We start from the raw sequence: 14564 nt of genomic DNA, 5'->3' as shown, positions 1-14564 counted from the left end.
TTCAGGTATGCAGAGCCAAAGCCGTTTAGGGCTTTAAAGGTCAACACCAACACTTTGAATTGTGCTCGGAAACATACTGGGAGCCAATGCAGATCCTTTAAGACTGGTGTTATATGAACATATAAGGGACATGGGTGGCATTGTGGGTTAAACCACAGAGCCTAGGACTTGCCGATCAGAAGGTTGGCGGTTTGAATCCCCGCAACGGGGTGAGCTCCCGTTGCTCGGTCCTTGCTCCTGCCAACCTAGCAGTTCGAAAGCACGTCAAAGTGCAAGTACATAAATAGGTACCCCTCCAGCGGGAAGGTAAACGTCGTTTCCGTGCACTGCTCTGGTTGGCCAGAAGTGGCTTAGTCATGCTGGCCACATGACCCGGTCACATGTACGCTGGCTCCCTCGGCCAATAAAGTGAGATGAGCGCCGCAACCCCAGAGTCAGCCACGACTGGACCTAATGGTCAGGGGTCCCTTTACCTTTATATGAACATAAGGATAGAAGAGTCCTGCTGGACCAGGCCAAAGGCCCACCTAGTCCAGCATCCTGTTCTCACAGTGGCCAACCAGATGCCTGTAGGAAGCCTGCAAGCAGGACATGAGCACAAGAGCATTCTGCCCACCGGTGATTCCCAGTAACTGGTGTTCAGAGGCATAGTGCTCTGATAGCGGAGGTAAAACAAAGCCACCAGGTGTTTTGTACATCAGTGCATCAACAAAAGCCCTCTTGTGAAAGCTCAGCCCAGCCACGACGAGCAAAAGGCCCCTGTCCTTTCTGTGCCACTGGAAGGTGTGCTACGGTAGTTACCTGTTTGCCAGGATGGGGTGCGGAACTGGGAGAGCAGGGAAGAGGCAGAAGGGCCCGGCTGAGGTGCCCGAGACTCCAGTGCTGAGATGAGATTCATGACAGAGGCGTCCGGGGTGGCACTGCTGGCATGATGGAGCCCTGTCTCGAACAGGCCAGAGAGACCTGGGGGAGGGGGGGGGGATCAAGGAGACAGAGAAAGGAGGTCAGGTGCCGAAATACAGTGAGAAAGAAAAGATAGATCCGAGGTGGAGAGGCTTTTTCTACCCAAGGGCCGCATTCCATTCAAGGCAACAATTCAAGGGCCACATGATAGTGGTAGGTATGGCCAGAGGCAAATCTGGGCAGAGCAACAAATGTAAAAAAAAAAAAAAAGCCAAAACATTTTCATTAATTTTCCAAATTTCAACAAATCAACCACAAATTAAAATAAATTCAATTTTCCAAAATTAACCTTATATTACAATTTTTTTTGATCATTTTTAACTTCTTTTCTTTAGCCATCAGCTATCCATTTGCCAATTCCTGCACGTACAATATTATAACATTTCAGATATCTAGAAGTGAGTTTGCTCATCAAATTGTCAATCCACAAAAGATCAATAATTATTTCTAAAATAAATTGCCTTTCCTTCTTTCTGAGTGTATGAAAACCTAATAGTTCACTTTCTTTAGATGTTTTCCCTTTACTTCTTAACTGCACAGCCCACTTTGTCCAAGATTTTTCCTGTCCCATCCTCTTTAATTTTCAGTCCATGTAAATTTTATCTTGGCAAATTTTATCTTTGTAAATAAAATGTGGATTTTATCTTTGTACTGTAGACTAGTTTCTATCCATGCCCCCCTCTGTCTTCCATCCAGGAAACACAAGGCATTATCAAAGTTCAATGACATTTTCCAGCAGGACAAAACCTTTCTGCGTATGAAGGCAAGCCAGTGAAGAGTGTGGGTCAGGGGACAGAGAAGAGAGTTTTGAGGGCCGCAGTTGGTCTCTGGGCCTGAAGTGCCAAATCGCCTGATACAGAAGGAAGGGGAGCACCACTTTGAACAGACAGGAGAGCCTCGAGACAGACAGTGGTACGGAGCAGCAAAAGGATGAAGAAACATTGGTACCATTAGAAGACACACCAACCACAGAGGGTTGGGGGTGGGGTTTTTTTTAGTTTGTTTGTTTTGGTGGCGAAGGGGAGACTCAGCCAAGAGCAAGGCATGCACAGACAGAAGGGGGAGAAATGAGAAGTTATAGACAGCTAGGCAGGTGGCTGCTAAGGGAGAGGGGAGAAGTCAGAAAAAGCAGGAAATGAAGGACAAATGAGGAACTGAGACAAAACTGACGGGCTGGAAGGTCAGAAAACTGGCTCTGGTGGAAACCCATAAAGTGAGGGCCAAATTATAATTTACATTGGCCAGACTGTTTCTTTTTGTGTGCTGAGCACAGGCACGTTACTGTATTTTTCCGTGTATAAGACGATATTTTTTCCTTAGAAGTAATAGGCAAAAATTGTGGGTCGTCTTATACACGGACAGCAGAGGGAGGATGGGCAATTGGTGGCAGCAGCCAGCAGGAGATTGGAAGTGGCAATTGGGCGTGTGATTGGTTGCTCCGGCAAGGCCTGCTGATGATTGGCTTTGGCAACTGGGCGGTCTATTTACGACAGCGGCGAGTCGTGCATGCAATCGGCTGTGGTTGCGTCAAGTGGGCAGGTGGGCTTTTGGCGGTCAGCGTGCTGATGATTGGTGGCCGTGGCAATCCCCCCAAAAAAGCTCAACAACTCTGGGCAATCTCCCCCCCCATTTTTGCTGTGGTCCCCCAAAATAGGAGTCGTCTTATAAATGGGGAGGTGTTATACACGGGAAAATGCGGTACTTCTTGATCGAAATCAACAGCACTTGGGACTGGGAAAGAGAAGTGTGGTTTCTTTGTTCTAGAAAATTAATAGCTTTGGGCGGAGAGGCAGGGAAAGGGCATGGAGAAAAGGATTAGATCCCCTTTCTCCCAGGCCACAGTTCTGATCTGGATTCCCATCCTCTGCTTTGGGTTAAAAGAGAATGTCCTGCGCGCTAAGCATTTAAAAAATGCTGTAAGAGGAAGTGCCCTTCTGGATCTGACTCATCTAATTCAGCAACCTCCTCTCAGGAGCAGCCAACCAGATGCCTGTGGGAAGCCCACAGGCAGGACCTGAGTTCAGGAGCACCCTACTCTCTTGTGGTTCGCAGCAATTGCATTTCAAAAGTACCACTGACTGCATCACTGTGACCTGAATTCGCCCCGAAAGTGTAGGGCAAAAGGAGTGCAATCAAGGTGAACCAGGGGAAGAGAACTTAGGCATGACGGTCATTCACACTTGCACGAGAAGGACGAACGCACAGCGAGAGGGGAGAGGAGGAAGGAAGGGGAGGCTTGGTTAAAACACATGTGCATAAAGAGAAACACCAATGGAGAGAGAGAAACAGAACCACAGTACCTGCCGGGTGGTGGTTTGTGGCGTAGCCCTGCAGAGGATGGGGGGTGGCGTACGCCTGGCGGTGTAAGATATCCGTGTCTGGGTGTGAGCTCCGGGATCCACCGTACACCAGGCTGAAGGACAAAGACACACAGAAAAGACTTGGTCAGACTTGGCAACTTCTCTGGGAATGTGGCTGAGATCATCTGACGCACTTCACACAGTTTGGACATCCTGATTATATGCACAAAAGGTTTCATGCAAAGCTTATCAGCGGAAAGCCTGGTAGTGGCTGAGGTCAAGGAACCCAATTATATGGGATTCTTTAATTTCGAGTGCACAGAAGTGCGGGGTCTAGAACATGCGCTCTAGAGTTCAGGATCCTGCTCGGCTATTAACTTTCTAGGTGACCTTGCGCAGCCATGGGCGTGAGCTCCTCACCCATAAAATGGGCACACCAATGCCCTCATTTGAGAGGAACGAAATAATTACATTAAGCCAAAACATGCTACACGTTCAAAAGTGCCACAGTTGATTCTGAAACACCACAGGCACCAGGAGGTTTCACCTTGCCTTGTTTAGATGCTCGGAAAAAGATCAAGGCACCTCCTCCCACTACCCCAAGCATACTCCCCCCACTCTATCCTCTTTCATTAGCAACTCACATATGCAGGAAAAGAGACTGGAATGTGTAACCAGTGATGCATGATGGGAAATGTAGTCCCCACCTCCTGGTTTCCCACAGCCTCTGCATGTGACCCGCATCCCTTCCTCTCCCCTGCCTTGCACAGGGAGACGCAGCTGTCTAGCCCAGCGGCCAAAACGCAGCAATCGCAGCTCGCAGAAGAACGCCCCTCTTTCCTGACCTGCTTCCTCAGCTGTAGGTGCTGCTGAGATCTCTCTCTCTCTCTCTCTTTCCTTATCTGCAACCCAGCCAGTTCAGCCCTGCTTCTGATGCTGCTGACTCTTGTCCTTTACCTGAAATTCTTCTTCTCTTCACACACATACACACATTTCCACCTTGGATGATTTGTAGAAATATTCTCACACACATGCACTCTTAAAAAAATGACCAGGTCAAGAAAACTGAGAGCTCAAAAGGCCTTGCTTCCAGCTCCCTGCTCTAAGCCGCAAAAATCCCCTTTCCCAGGCCCTGCCTCTTAAGCACCTGCTCTAAAACACTGGATTTCACCACCCCTTTAGAAGAAAAAAAGAAAAAGAAAAAGTCAATACTCTCCCATTGCCCCCACCCCAAATATATGTGCCCAGCTGACAGTTCGGCTGCTCTTATCAGAAATCACAGGTGCTAGAGCTCCCAGCCGCTTGGATTTAACACACTTAAAATTTAATCCTATACAGTGGTACCTTGGGTTACAGATGCTTCAGGTTACAGACTCCGCTAACCCAGAAATAGTACCTCGGGTTAAGAACTTTGCTTCAGGAGGAGAACAGAAATCACGTGTTGGCGTTGGAGGCCCCATTAGCTAAAGTGGTGTCTCAGGTTAATAACAGTTTCAGGTTAAGAACAGACCTCTGGGACGAATTAAGTTCTTAACCCGAGGTACCACTGTACAGGCTACTCCAAAGTAAGTCCCACTGAAGTGAATGGGGTTAAGAGGGTACAGCACTGCACTCTAAACCGCAGGCAGCTATTCACTTGGGGCAGTAAATAATGTGGCAGTTTTGCCACACAGGTTTGCCAAGATTTATTGGGGGGGGGGGTATTCCTTCACAAAACACCCGCCACTCTCCCAGCTTTCTGTACACAACACCCAGGCCATGCTCTCTTTCTTTCCGCACTCCCTTTGGGAAACACTTCATGTGCCTAATTATGTACAACGCTGCCACTCCCCTCCTCCCAGCGCCAAACCAACCTGCCACCGTTACTTATTTTCTGAAATGTGGCACATGCCTCGACACACACGCACAATTATGCACGTGCCGTGCAGGAAACGCAAGCACAGCTTTGGGACAGGAGAAGCCACGTGGGGTGTGCACCCCTCTTTGCAGGGAGGAACCCAGGTGGTACAAGGGATCTTGGTAGCAGCAGCGAGCGCGCCTGTCTCAGGAATGCAGCTACCTGCTAGCGGGCGGGGAGACTCGCAGGGAGCTACAGAGGTTGCAATGCAAAAGCGAGGCAGGGAGGGCAAGGAAGGAGGCGGCTGGCCATGAAAGCAGGCAAACCCCCCTTTGCACACAGCATGCCTGCCTGCAGCCGAGGGATGGACTGCACTGTAGCAACCACGAGAGGGCCATTCTGCGAAGGGTTACAGGAAACAGGAAATAAGAGAGTCTTTCATTCACCCTCCTCACTGTCTCGCTTGCTACAGAGCACTGTGTCAACAAGCTGAATGGAAAACCATCCCGAGGCAGAGAAAGAGAAAGACGCACACAAACGTAAACAAAGCTTGCCAGATCAGGCCAGTGGCCCGTCTAGTCCATCGTCCTGTTCCTACAGGGGCTGAATAGTTGCCTGGAGAGAAGCAGCAAGGAAGGTTTGGGCACAAGAGCACTCTACCCTCTTGTGATTTCCAGCAACTGGTGTTCAGAGACACTGCTGCCTCCAACTGTGGAGGTAAGAGCACAGCCGTCATGGCGAATAGTAATCAAGCCTCCCCCGGTGACGGTTAGCACAGAACAGAGAACTCTCCCAATTCTGCACTAAGCGCCGATTCCTCACTTAAGCAGACAGTAGCTGATGGGGAAAGCCCTTTCGGCAGAGATGGCAAAGCAAATGCATATCATATCAGTGAACTCTAGTAACTAGGCAGAAAGATTCAGATGATTGGATCCACACATGCGAGACATGCTCCGTTCGGGTGTCTGCAGAAGGAGGTAATTTTGCTCTATACCATTTTCAGTTGCGGTATAGTAACACTTTTAATTTGCAGGAGTGCTTTACGACCTCTGTTAAATTCACTCTCACAACAATCCAGTTAGGCAGGCCACTGATGTTCCCACTGCACAGAGCCTGGGGATTGAGTCTGAGAGTGTGTGACTTTTCCGAGGCCACACAATAAACACAAAACATGGGTCAACACTTGAGTTCAGCGCCCCCCCCCCCAGGCCCAAACACCACCTATCCTAGCCCTCTCCCTGCTCAGGACACTGGATCTTGCCTACAAGGCCTGCCACTAATAAGCTACACAGCTCCTGGCAGAAGGAAAGAGGTCGCACCCTTCCAAAAAACCCAGATGACATAAGCAACAGCTGATAAACCACTGGACCTCTGGGAGCTATGAGAGGATGCTGAGCAAGTCAGTGGGTCTTGTTTATTGAGATATTTATTAGGATTTTTTTAAATATTACAATATTTAAATATTACAATGTTGTTTATTGAGCAACAGTTTCCCTCACCTGTAACTGAGGAAGACGAGTGACCCGTTTCCCAGAGTAGCTTGAGGATGATGAATGACGTTACGGACAAATCCTTTGTGGCAGAGGTCTACAAACCTAACCCTGGACCCACTTGCACTATACATTCAAAGCAGTATCATACCACTTAAAATTGCCAAGGCTTGCCCCAAAGAATCCTGGGAACTGTAGTTTGTTAAGGGCTCTGAGACTTGTTAGGAGACTCTTATTTCCCTTACAGCAGGCAGAGACAAACTCCGGCCCTCCAGATGTTTTGGAATTACAATTCCCATCATCCCTGCCTAACAGGACCAGTGGTCAGCGATGATGGGAATTTAGTCTCAAAACAACTGGAGGGCAGGAGTTTGCCTATGCCTGCCTTACATTGGGAGGCTTACTGTTAAATCACACTAAAAACCGCAGCTCTGTGAAGAGAATAAGAGTCCCCTAAAAGCTCTCAGAGTTTGTAACAGGCTACAGTTCCTAGGATTCTTTTGGGGGAAGCAAGATCTGTTAATAAAGTGGTATGATATTTCTTTAAATGTAGCCCCTGTTTTATTGCAAGAAATGCAGAACAGCAGTAAAATATCATTAGCATTAAATGCAAGCACCATGTTCACACAAACAACACTAGTTGAAACTGTTAAATACCGTTCTCTTCACTTCTAATACAGAGAAGCTGAAGTTAGGAAGGAGAATAATATAGACTACAGTTTAAAGTGAAATAGATATCCCTACTCCTGGATTGTTTACTTAAAAAAACACACCACCACCTATCAGAGTTGGACATCACCCCCCGCTTTCCAGGAAACCACAACCTAGAATACTACCAAGATTTCTTCCTCTCTTGCGGGGCAACCTTTCTACAGGGATTGCTTCCAGCATCATACAGGTGGGAGTTGTGGTTATTGAGGGTTTGTAAGGAATTATTTGAGAATACACGACATGTGATTGGAGCCTAAGATGCATGTTCAGCTGTCTGTAGTGGGGAAAGGAGGAACAGCAAAGGTGGGGTATTCCCCACCAGGATGCAGCCAGGCACCTGCAGAAGTGTGCACCTGAAAATTTTAACAGCAAATAAAAGGTTACAAATGAGCATGCTTTGCCACCCTGTCTTTCTTAATATGGTATGCGTGTGCGTGGAGAAACAACAAATAAGGTGGAAGGAAACAGGAACAGAGGAAGGTGGCTGGCAAAGAAAGATCGCAGGATTTCCCCCCCAAGGAAAGGAATCAACTTGAGCTTTGTTCAAATAATCCCTAGCCCCATGAGAACTAGAAACTTGCAGTTTTTGAGAAACACACATACATGAAGGATTCCATGTAAGCTAATGGAACGTGCACTTAAGAGCTCTGGAGCCCAATGATAGCCATAAGGTTTTGTAGATGCAACTGTACAGAAACACATGCATCGTTGTCCCAACCACTTAGTTCCTCCACAGAAGCTACATGATACGCAAATACAATCATTGCAGGTGAAAATGCATTGCACAAAAAGCACCCACAACATAACTGAAAGGACAACTGGCCCAATGTTCTACTTGCAGAACTTTTGTATTACAATCCATGAGTGCAGCCTGCAAGTAGACTCCCTAAATGCAGGTCTTGCAGGTGCAGCCACAAATCCAACAGCTATTGGTTAATTGTGTTCAAATGCCTGCAGAACAAGGTGTGTGATCCATGCAAAATGATGCACAGGAATAAGCAAGCCATGGACACAGGAAGCGGAGACGGTGGGGAGCGGAATTAAGTTATGGTAGGATGCATCTCAGGGAGGGCAAACACAAATGTGCATGTAGTGCTGCAAGTTCAAGGGTAATAAAGAGATTGCCAGTCCAACAATCCATATGTGGCAGGATATAAACCATGGGTAGGAAAACTAAGGCCCGGGGGCCGGATCTGGCCCGATCGCCTTCTAAATCTAGCCTGCTGACGGTCTGGGAATCAGCATGTTTTTACATGAGTAGAATATGTCTTTTTATTTAAAATGCATCTCTGGGTTATTTGTGGGGCATAGGAATTCATTCATTATTATTTTTTCCCAAAATATAGTCCAGCCCCCCACAAGGTCTAAGGGACAGTGGACTGGCCCCCTGCTGAGAAAGCTTGCTGACCCCTGATATAAACACACCACACAGCTTTCTAGTAGTCCCAAGTGCAGGAATAAAAGCTGGCAGCGGACAAGAGCTGTGAACAGTATGCACTACTGTGCAAACACAGTATTTAATATTCGGTGCTGGGCACAGTCTCCTGAGAAACATCTGTCCCGTAATGATGATGCAAAGATGGGTTTCAGCACCTAGCGAAGTCTCCAAAGCTGGTAGAGTTGGATCTCTGCGCTTGGGCAGCCTGCCTAGTAGCTCCTTCGCCTTTCTCCTTATCTGAAGCTGCACAAATTAGGCAAAATAAGCAAAACACATGCAAATCTGCATCATTTATGCAAGTTTTCAAACTCCGCTTTTCTTGACAGAAAATCTGAATTGCCTCGGAGAACGTTTTAAAAATAAATGTATGGCACACAAGTCCCAGCAGTGGGGTACTCTCTAGATGAACGCCACACACAACTGTATTAGAAAGCACACTAACTTTATCTGTTGCGGGTTTGTGTGGTGGTGACAGAATCATCACGCTATGAGACAGAATATATAACACTCAGGTGCACGCACGGTAGTCAAGGCGTAATTTACGAGAGAAGGAGCACTCACCCTGCAGGCTGAAACATCTACAGGAAACACACCCCAAAGCCAAAGCCTACACACTCAGTATCACTGCCTTGTGACATAAGAGCATCACAAACCTGCAAAGGAGAGTGTGAGCTTTTTAAGGTCAGATGCAGAGTTCCAGAGGCAGGTTTGGGTGTGAGGAGGAAATTAAGTCTAAGAGAAACACGTCAAAAACTTAAGTTACGAATGAGGGGGACTCAACAGACCAAAGTACAAAGCTCCACCAGGAAACAAAGCAATGGATGTTATAGGCTTGATTCCTTGGCAAAAAAGTTTGCCCACCACACCAACTCAGCCTCTTGCTGCCTCCAAACAGGCCGCTAAACAGCCACTGGTCTAGGTTGCTTGTGATTCCTAAGGAAGGCCAGAAAGCCTCTGTCAACTGGAAAAAGAGCACTTTCCACTTAAGACTACTGATGAGCCTGACATCAAAGATTGTGCATGCAGGCTGGCAGATAATACAAACTTACTGGGCGAGCAACTTTTACAGATTTATTTTCAAGACTGCCTCAAAGTCATTCGCAGACACAGCCACAGAACCAACTCACCTCAGGCCCAAAGACTACCTAGAAAACATGCCCTCCAACCTGGAAACTCTGATTGCTAGCCTCAGACAGGTAAAGTCCTACTGCACTGGGAGCAAAGGGAGCAGAGACTTGACTGAAATGTATTCTATGTACACACAGATGCACATTGCAGCAGGGGCAGAAGCTGCTGTCCCATGCCCAGTACCAAATACATACCTGTACTTTCAAAAGGAAATGAAGGTGATCCCAATCAGCTTCTAAAAGGTCACCCCCACCAAGACAGCAGTAAGTAAGAAAGGCCAAGAATTCTCCATGTTTTGACATACTGATGATGAGCCCCCCCACCTTAAGCCACAAACACAACTGTTCCACAAATGTAACTGAACTGCACAATAAATATAGTTCATCCCTCAGCAGCCCTCGTCCCAGGGGCAGGAGGAGAAAAAAGGAGGAAGAGGGTTCTTCAGGGAGACAAGCTGAGGAGAAGCCAAAAGCTTGTACGCACCAGAGGATGGCTCCTTTGGGGTAGATAATGTAACAATAAATGTGAGAGGTAATAAATGTAGCCTCCTGATTTGCTTCCTGTATGTCTGCATGCACATTGTACATTGGAGACAATCTGTGCCCAGGTGGTCTCACTCTGCTCCTTGGCCCATTTGAGATTAATGTATATATACATACGTACATGTCTAAAGCCATGACCCCTGCAAATAAACACTGGAGCAGTGCCCCACTAAGAATCTTTGAGGTGGCTTGTCTGGAATCTGATACCTCATTTCTCCACCTTCACTTGACCCCAGTTCCCCTTCCCAGAAAACTAGTCTAAAGCGCTGCCTCTGAAAATCCCCTATTCTTAAAGCACTGGACCATATACTGCAAGGGAAGCCAGGGATTCTGGGCCCCACCACCTTGCCTCTCCCATGGTCCTTCACTTGCTGCAAGGGAAATCCATAATGCACACTGGACACAAGTATGCACATTTAAGTGTGCATGTGCTGGCACACACGTGTTCCAGCAGCACAAGCATTCCAGCAACGCACCTGCGTGGACCACTGCTACACTAGCGCTCTTCCCATGTGTGGCAGCACACGCAATAAGTGCATTTATACGAGATGGATGGCGGCCTCAGGGAATGTTTATATGGGTTAAGCGCTTCTTGTGGCCAGTGTCACATTTAAATGAAATCTCAGATTGCCACTTTCTTATCAAAGGCTAACAAGCACGAGGGCTGCCTCAAACAGTTTGCACAAAGATGTGTGGAAGTAACACGGCACAACACGCCATCCTTCTGCACTCCTTACCTGTAAAAGCACTACTGGGAAAGGGGATGAAGAAGAAGCAAACTGGCCTCTGGTGCAAAAAAGAGAGAGATGGAACTCCTGAATGTTGTGGGAAATGAGCAAGAAATTGGGACATAGAAAGCTGCCTTATTCCGAGACAGCCTATTAGGTCCCCCCATCTCAGTGTTGTGTACATGGACCAGCAGTGGCTCTCTGGCCTTTCAGATATGGGGTCTCTCCCAGAAAGTCCTACCTGGAGATGCTGGGGATTGAATCTGGGACCATCCACATGCAAAGCAGGTGAGCTATGACCCTTCCCGCTTACTGGAAGGGAGTAAAGACCATTCCACTCTTGCTAGGTTCTTTAGAGGAGAGGCGGAATTAGGGATACAGGACTCCTTACAGAAAGAGAGCAGGAATTATTGGAATCAGCATTCTTGGGTTCTCCTAGCGGGCAGCAAGGCCTAATACAGTCTTCATCAACCTGGTGCCCTCCAGGTGTTTTGGACTACAACTCCCATCAGCCCCAGCCAGTCCGAGTTGTATTGTCCAAAACATCTGGAGGGAGCCTGCCCTAATTTGTCAGAGCAGAGGTATAAAAGGGTATAAGGATCCAAATAACTGGGTTCCTCAAAAGGGAGGGGGCAGGGCTATTGTATTTCTCTCTGAGAGAGCAAGTGGGATGTGTCTTGTATCAATGGGGATGGGGATTTGTGTAGCCAATCTTCTCCCACTTTTCTTAGTAAATGGGGTAGGTCAGATCTGTACTTGGTGGAACTCCCCCACAAGTTATTTTCATTCCTAAGAAGCATTCCCAGGAACAAATAGCCAGAGATCTAAAGTTCGAAGATTCAAAGGCCTCCACCCTCCTCCACTAGGTCTCAGAGATTCAGGTGGCCAACTCCCCCCTATTGTGGCTCTCTTCTACGGCTGAACGATGCCATCACAGGCATAAACCACACAGAGGATATGTGTCCCAGTTAAGAAGCACAGCATAAAGAGGGTCACAGGATCTTTGCCCCCCCCCCACATCTGAGCCTTATTTCACAGGGAAGTCTCTGGAAACATAGGGGGTTCCCAATGTCCTGCACTTCCTTCCTTCATTTAGAGCGTACCTCCCCAAGCCTTTTACAAACACCTCTATATCTTCGTCTCCATCCCCCAACCAAAGGGCTTATCCTATATTCTAAAACTTCCAACACCAGCTATCCACACACAAATTCACAGGAACCTCACTCTGAACCACACTGCACAAGGGGGTACATACATGTCACCATGTGAATAAAAGAGGGGGAGATTCTCCCACTTTGTGAGAGGCCCTGGCTCAGGATTTCTCTTCTGGTGCCAAGAATGCTGAAATGTGGAGAGAGGTCCCCAAATGCAAAGCCTCCTAAAAGGCAGGAGGGAGATCAGTTCTGCACAGTCCTCCTAGCAAAGGATAACAATTCTCCAAGGAAGGCTGATTTTCCCAGGGCCACGTTCCCTGCCCCCCCCAAACACGGATGTAGGTGGGAGTTGCAAAAGCTTCTTGCATCGCATGAAGGAAATCCAGGGGATGCAACGCCAGCATCATGGAAGGGGATAAGGAGTGTCCCCCACCGGACACCTCTCAGCGTGTGTATCCCTAGGGGCAAGGAAGCAGAGGACCGCCCCCCCCCCAAAATCCCCACCACACAGCGCCTTTTCTCTCTCCCTGCTCCTCTCTCACCTGCATGGAACTGAGCAGTTTCTCCCTGCAGAGGTTGCCGGGTTGCCTTGCACGGGGTGGGGGGTGGGGAGCCCGAGGATCCTCACCTTCCCTTGCACCCCCCTTACCCTTTGCACACACACTCGCGTGTAAAACACCCCCCCCCACTTCCAACCGCCGCCGCGGGGAGCCGTGCGCCTCAGTGGCTCCCCCATTCCTCTGCATGGCCTAGAGGCCTCTTCTCTCCCTCCCTCCCTCCCCCCACTTTGCACAAGGCAACCCTCCCGACGCGAGGAAGGTCCCCCCAAATGCCTTCGGGGGGGGGCAAAAAGCGCACATCCTCCGGTTATTCCTGGCCTTCCCTCGGGCCCCCACCCCGCACTCTGCACCCCGCTTCCCCCCACCCATCCACCACCCCGCTTTCCCAGGCCCAGAAGTGGAGGCCCGCGAAGGAGAAGCAGCAGGCGAGGAGGGGCTGGCTGAGGGGGGGTTCCCTCTTTGACCCCCCCACCCAGCGCTTGCCCGGGACTGCGAGGGGGGGGTTGTTTCTCCCTTTCCCTCCTCCCCCCTCCCGTCTCCCCATCCTTCCCCGTCCGTCGGCCTGACCTGGCCTTGGCCGAGCGCTCGTAGCTCCATCCCGGGCCGGCGCCCAGCGGATCCCCGAAGCCGGCGCTGGGGTAGTTCCTATCCATGGGGAGCGGGCGCCGGGGAGCGGGCGCCTGGGGCCGGCCTCGGTCCGTCGGCCCGTCTCCGCGCTCAGTCTGGGTCCCCACAGCGCCTCCCCGTGCGGCGGCGGCGGTCGACGGGGGGAGGAGGGGGGGCAATCGGGGAGGAGACCGTGGAGGGAGGGAGGGAGGCAAGGAGAGAGAGGGGGGGTCCCTCCTCCGCCTCTGCCTCCGCCTCCCCCCCTCGGCCGCGGCGCTCCCCGCCGCCCCGCCCCGCCGCTCGGCCTGGGCTCAAGCCTCGGGCTGGCGCTAGCGCTGAGGCGGCGGCGGCGGGAGGAGGCGGCGGCGGCGGCGGTGGTGGTGGTGGCGGCGGCGGCGAGCCTCTGGGAGGCGGCTCATGGTGCAGCCATGTTCGCTGGGCGTCTGTCTGCGCTCCGCTCCGCTTCCTCCCACAATCCCGTGCTGAGGAGGAGGAGGAGGAGGAGGCGGTCGGGCGGTCGGGCGGCTGCGAGGGGATGGTGGGCAGGCGGGGAGGAAGGGGCAGGGGCGCCGGAGATGGAGGGAGGGAGGGAGAGTCTGCACGCAGGAAATGGAGCAGGAAGGAGGAGAAGACGAAGCGGGGAGGGGGGCGCAAGGCTGGACGGAGAGGGCGCCCGCAGGGGCCGAAGGACAAAGGCAACGGCGGCGGCCGGAGCGGGCAATGGCCGAGCCGGCCGGGGTGAGGGGAGGGGAGGTGGACGGGCGGAGGGGAGATGTGGGGGGAGCTGAGGCGGGTCGCGGTGTGGGGCGGGGGGGAAGGAGCCAGAACAAGCGGGAAATGATGGAGAGGGGGGCAGGTCAAGTAGGGCTGGCGGGGTGGGGGTGGGGGGCAGAAAGGGCAGCAAAAGCTGGGAACTTTTTCTCCCTTTTTTTTTTTGCCGAGGTCTTCTCCGCTTTACTTTCCACGTGTGAACTTAAAATGCCGACAAGGTGGGCCAGGAAGTTGGACCGCTTTTTGCTGGGAGTTCGTGGAGCGCGCGGGGTAGCTCTCCACGCCGTTTCCTCTCGCGGCTTTGTGTTTTGTTTTGTTTTTAACTCCCCACCCCCG

The 14564-nt window shown here is 50.4% G+C and overlaps 1 protein-coding gene across 1 annotated transcript in view; it reads right to left on the bottom strand.

Moving 5' to 3' along the window:
* PRR12 (proline rich 12) overlaps positions 1–13714 on the bottom strand; it is a 44537-nt gene extending 30823 nt beyond the window's left edge. The window contains exons 1-3 of the mRNA XM_080976443.1: positions 13419–13714; positions 3264–3376; positions 802–963 (exon numbers count right to left, since the gene is read on the bottom strand). Coding sequence (XP_080832569.1) covers positions 802–963; positions 3264–3376; positions 13419–13504 — 361 coding nt within the window. The 5' untranslated portion in view covers positions 13505–13714. The remainder of the gene's footprint in view (positions 1–801; positions 964–3263; positions 3377–13418) is intronic.
* Between the last annotated feature and the right edge of the window lie 850 nt (positions 13715–14564).

The sequence above is a fragment of the Podarcis pityusensis genome (assembly GCF_964106645.2).
Source record: "Podarcis pityusensis genome assembly, chromosome: 13".
In the NCBI taxonomy this organism is placed as follows: Eukaryota; Metazoa; Chordata; class Lepidosauria; order Squamata; family Lacertidae; genus Podarcis; species Podarcis pityusensis.
The sequence above is the reverse complement of the archived record's forward strand: the minus strand, read 5'-3'. Positions and strand labels throughout refer to the sequence as shown.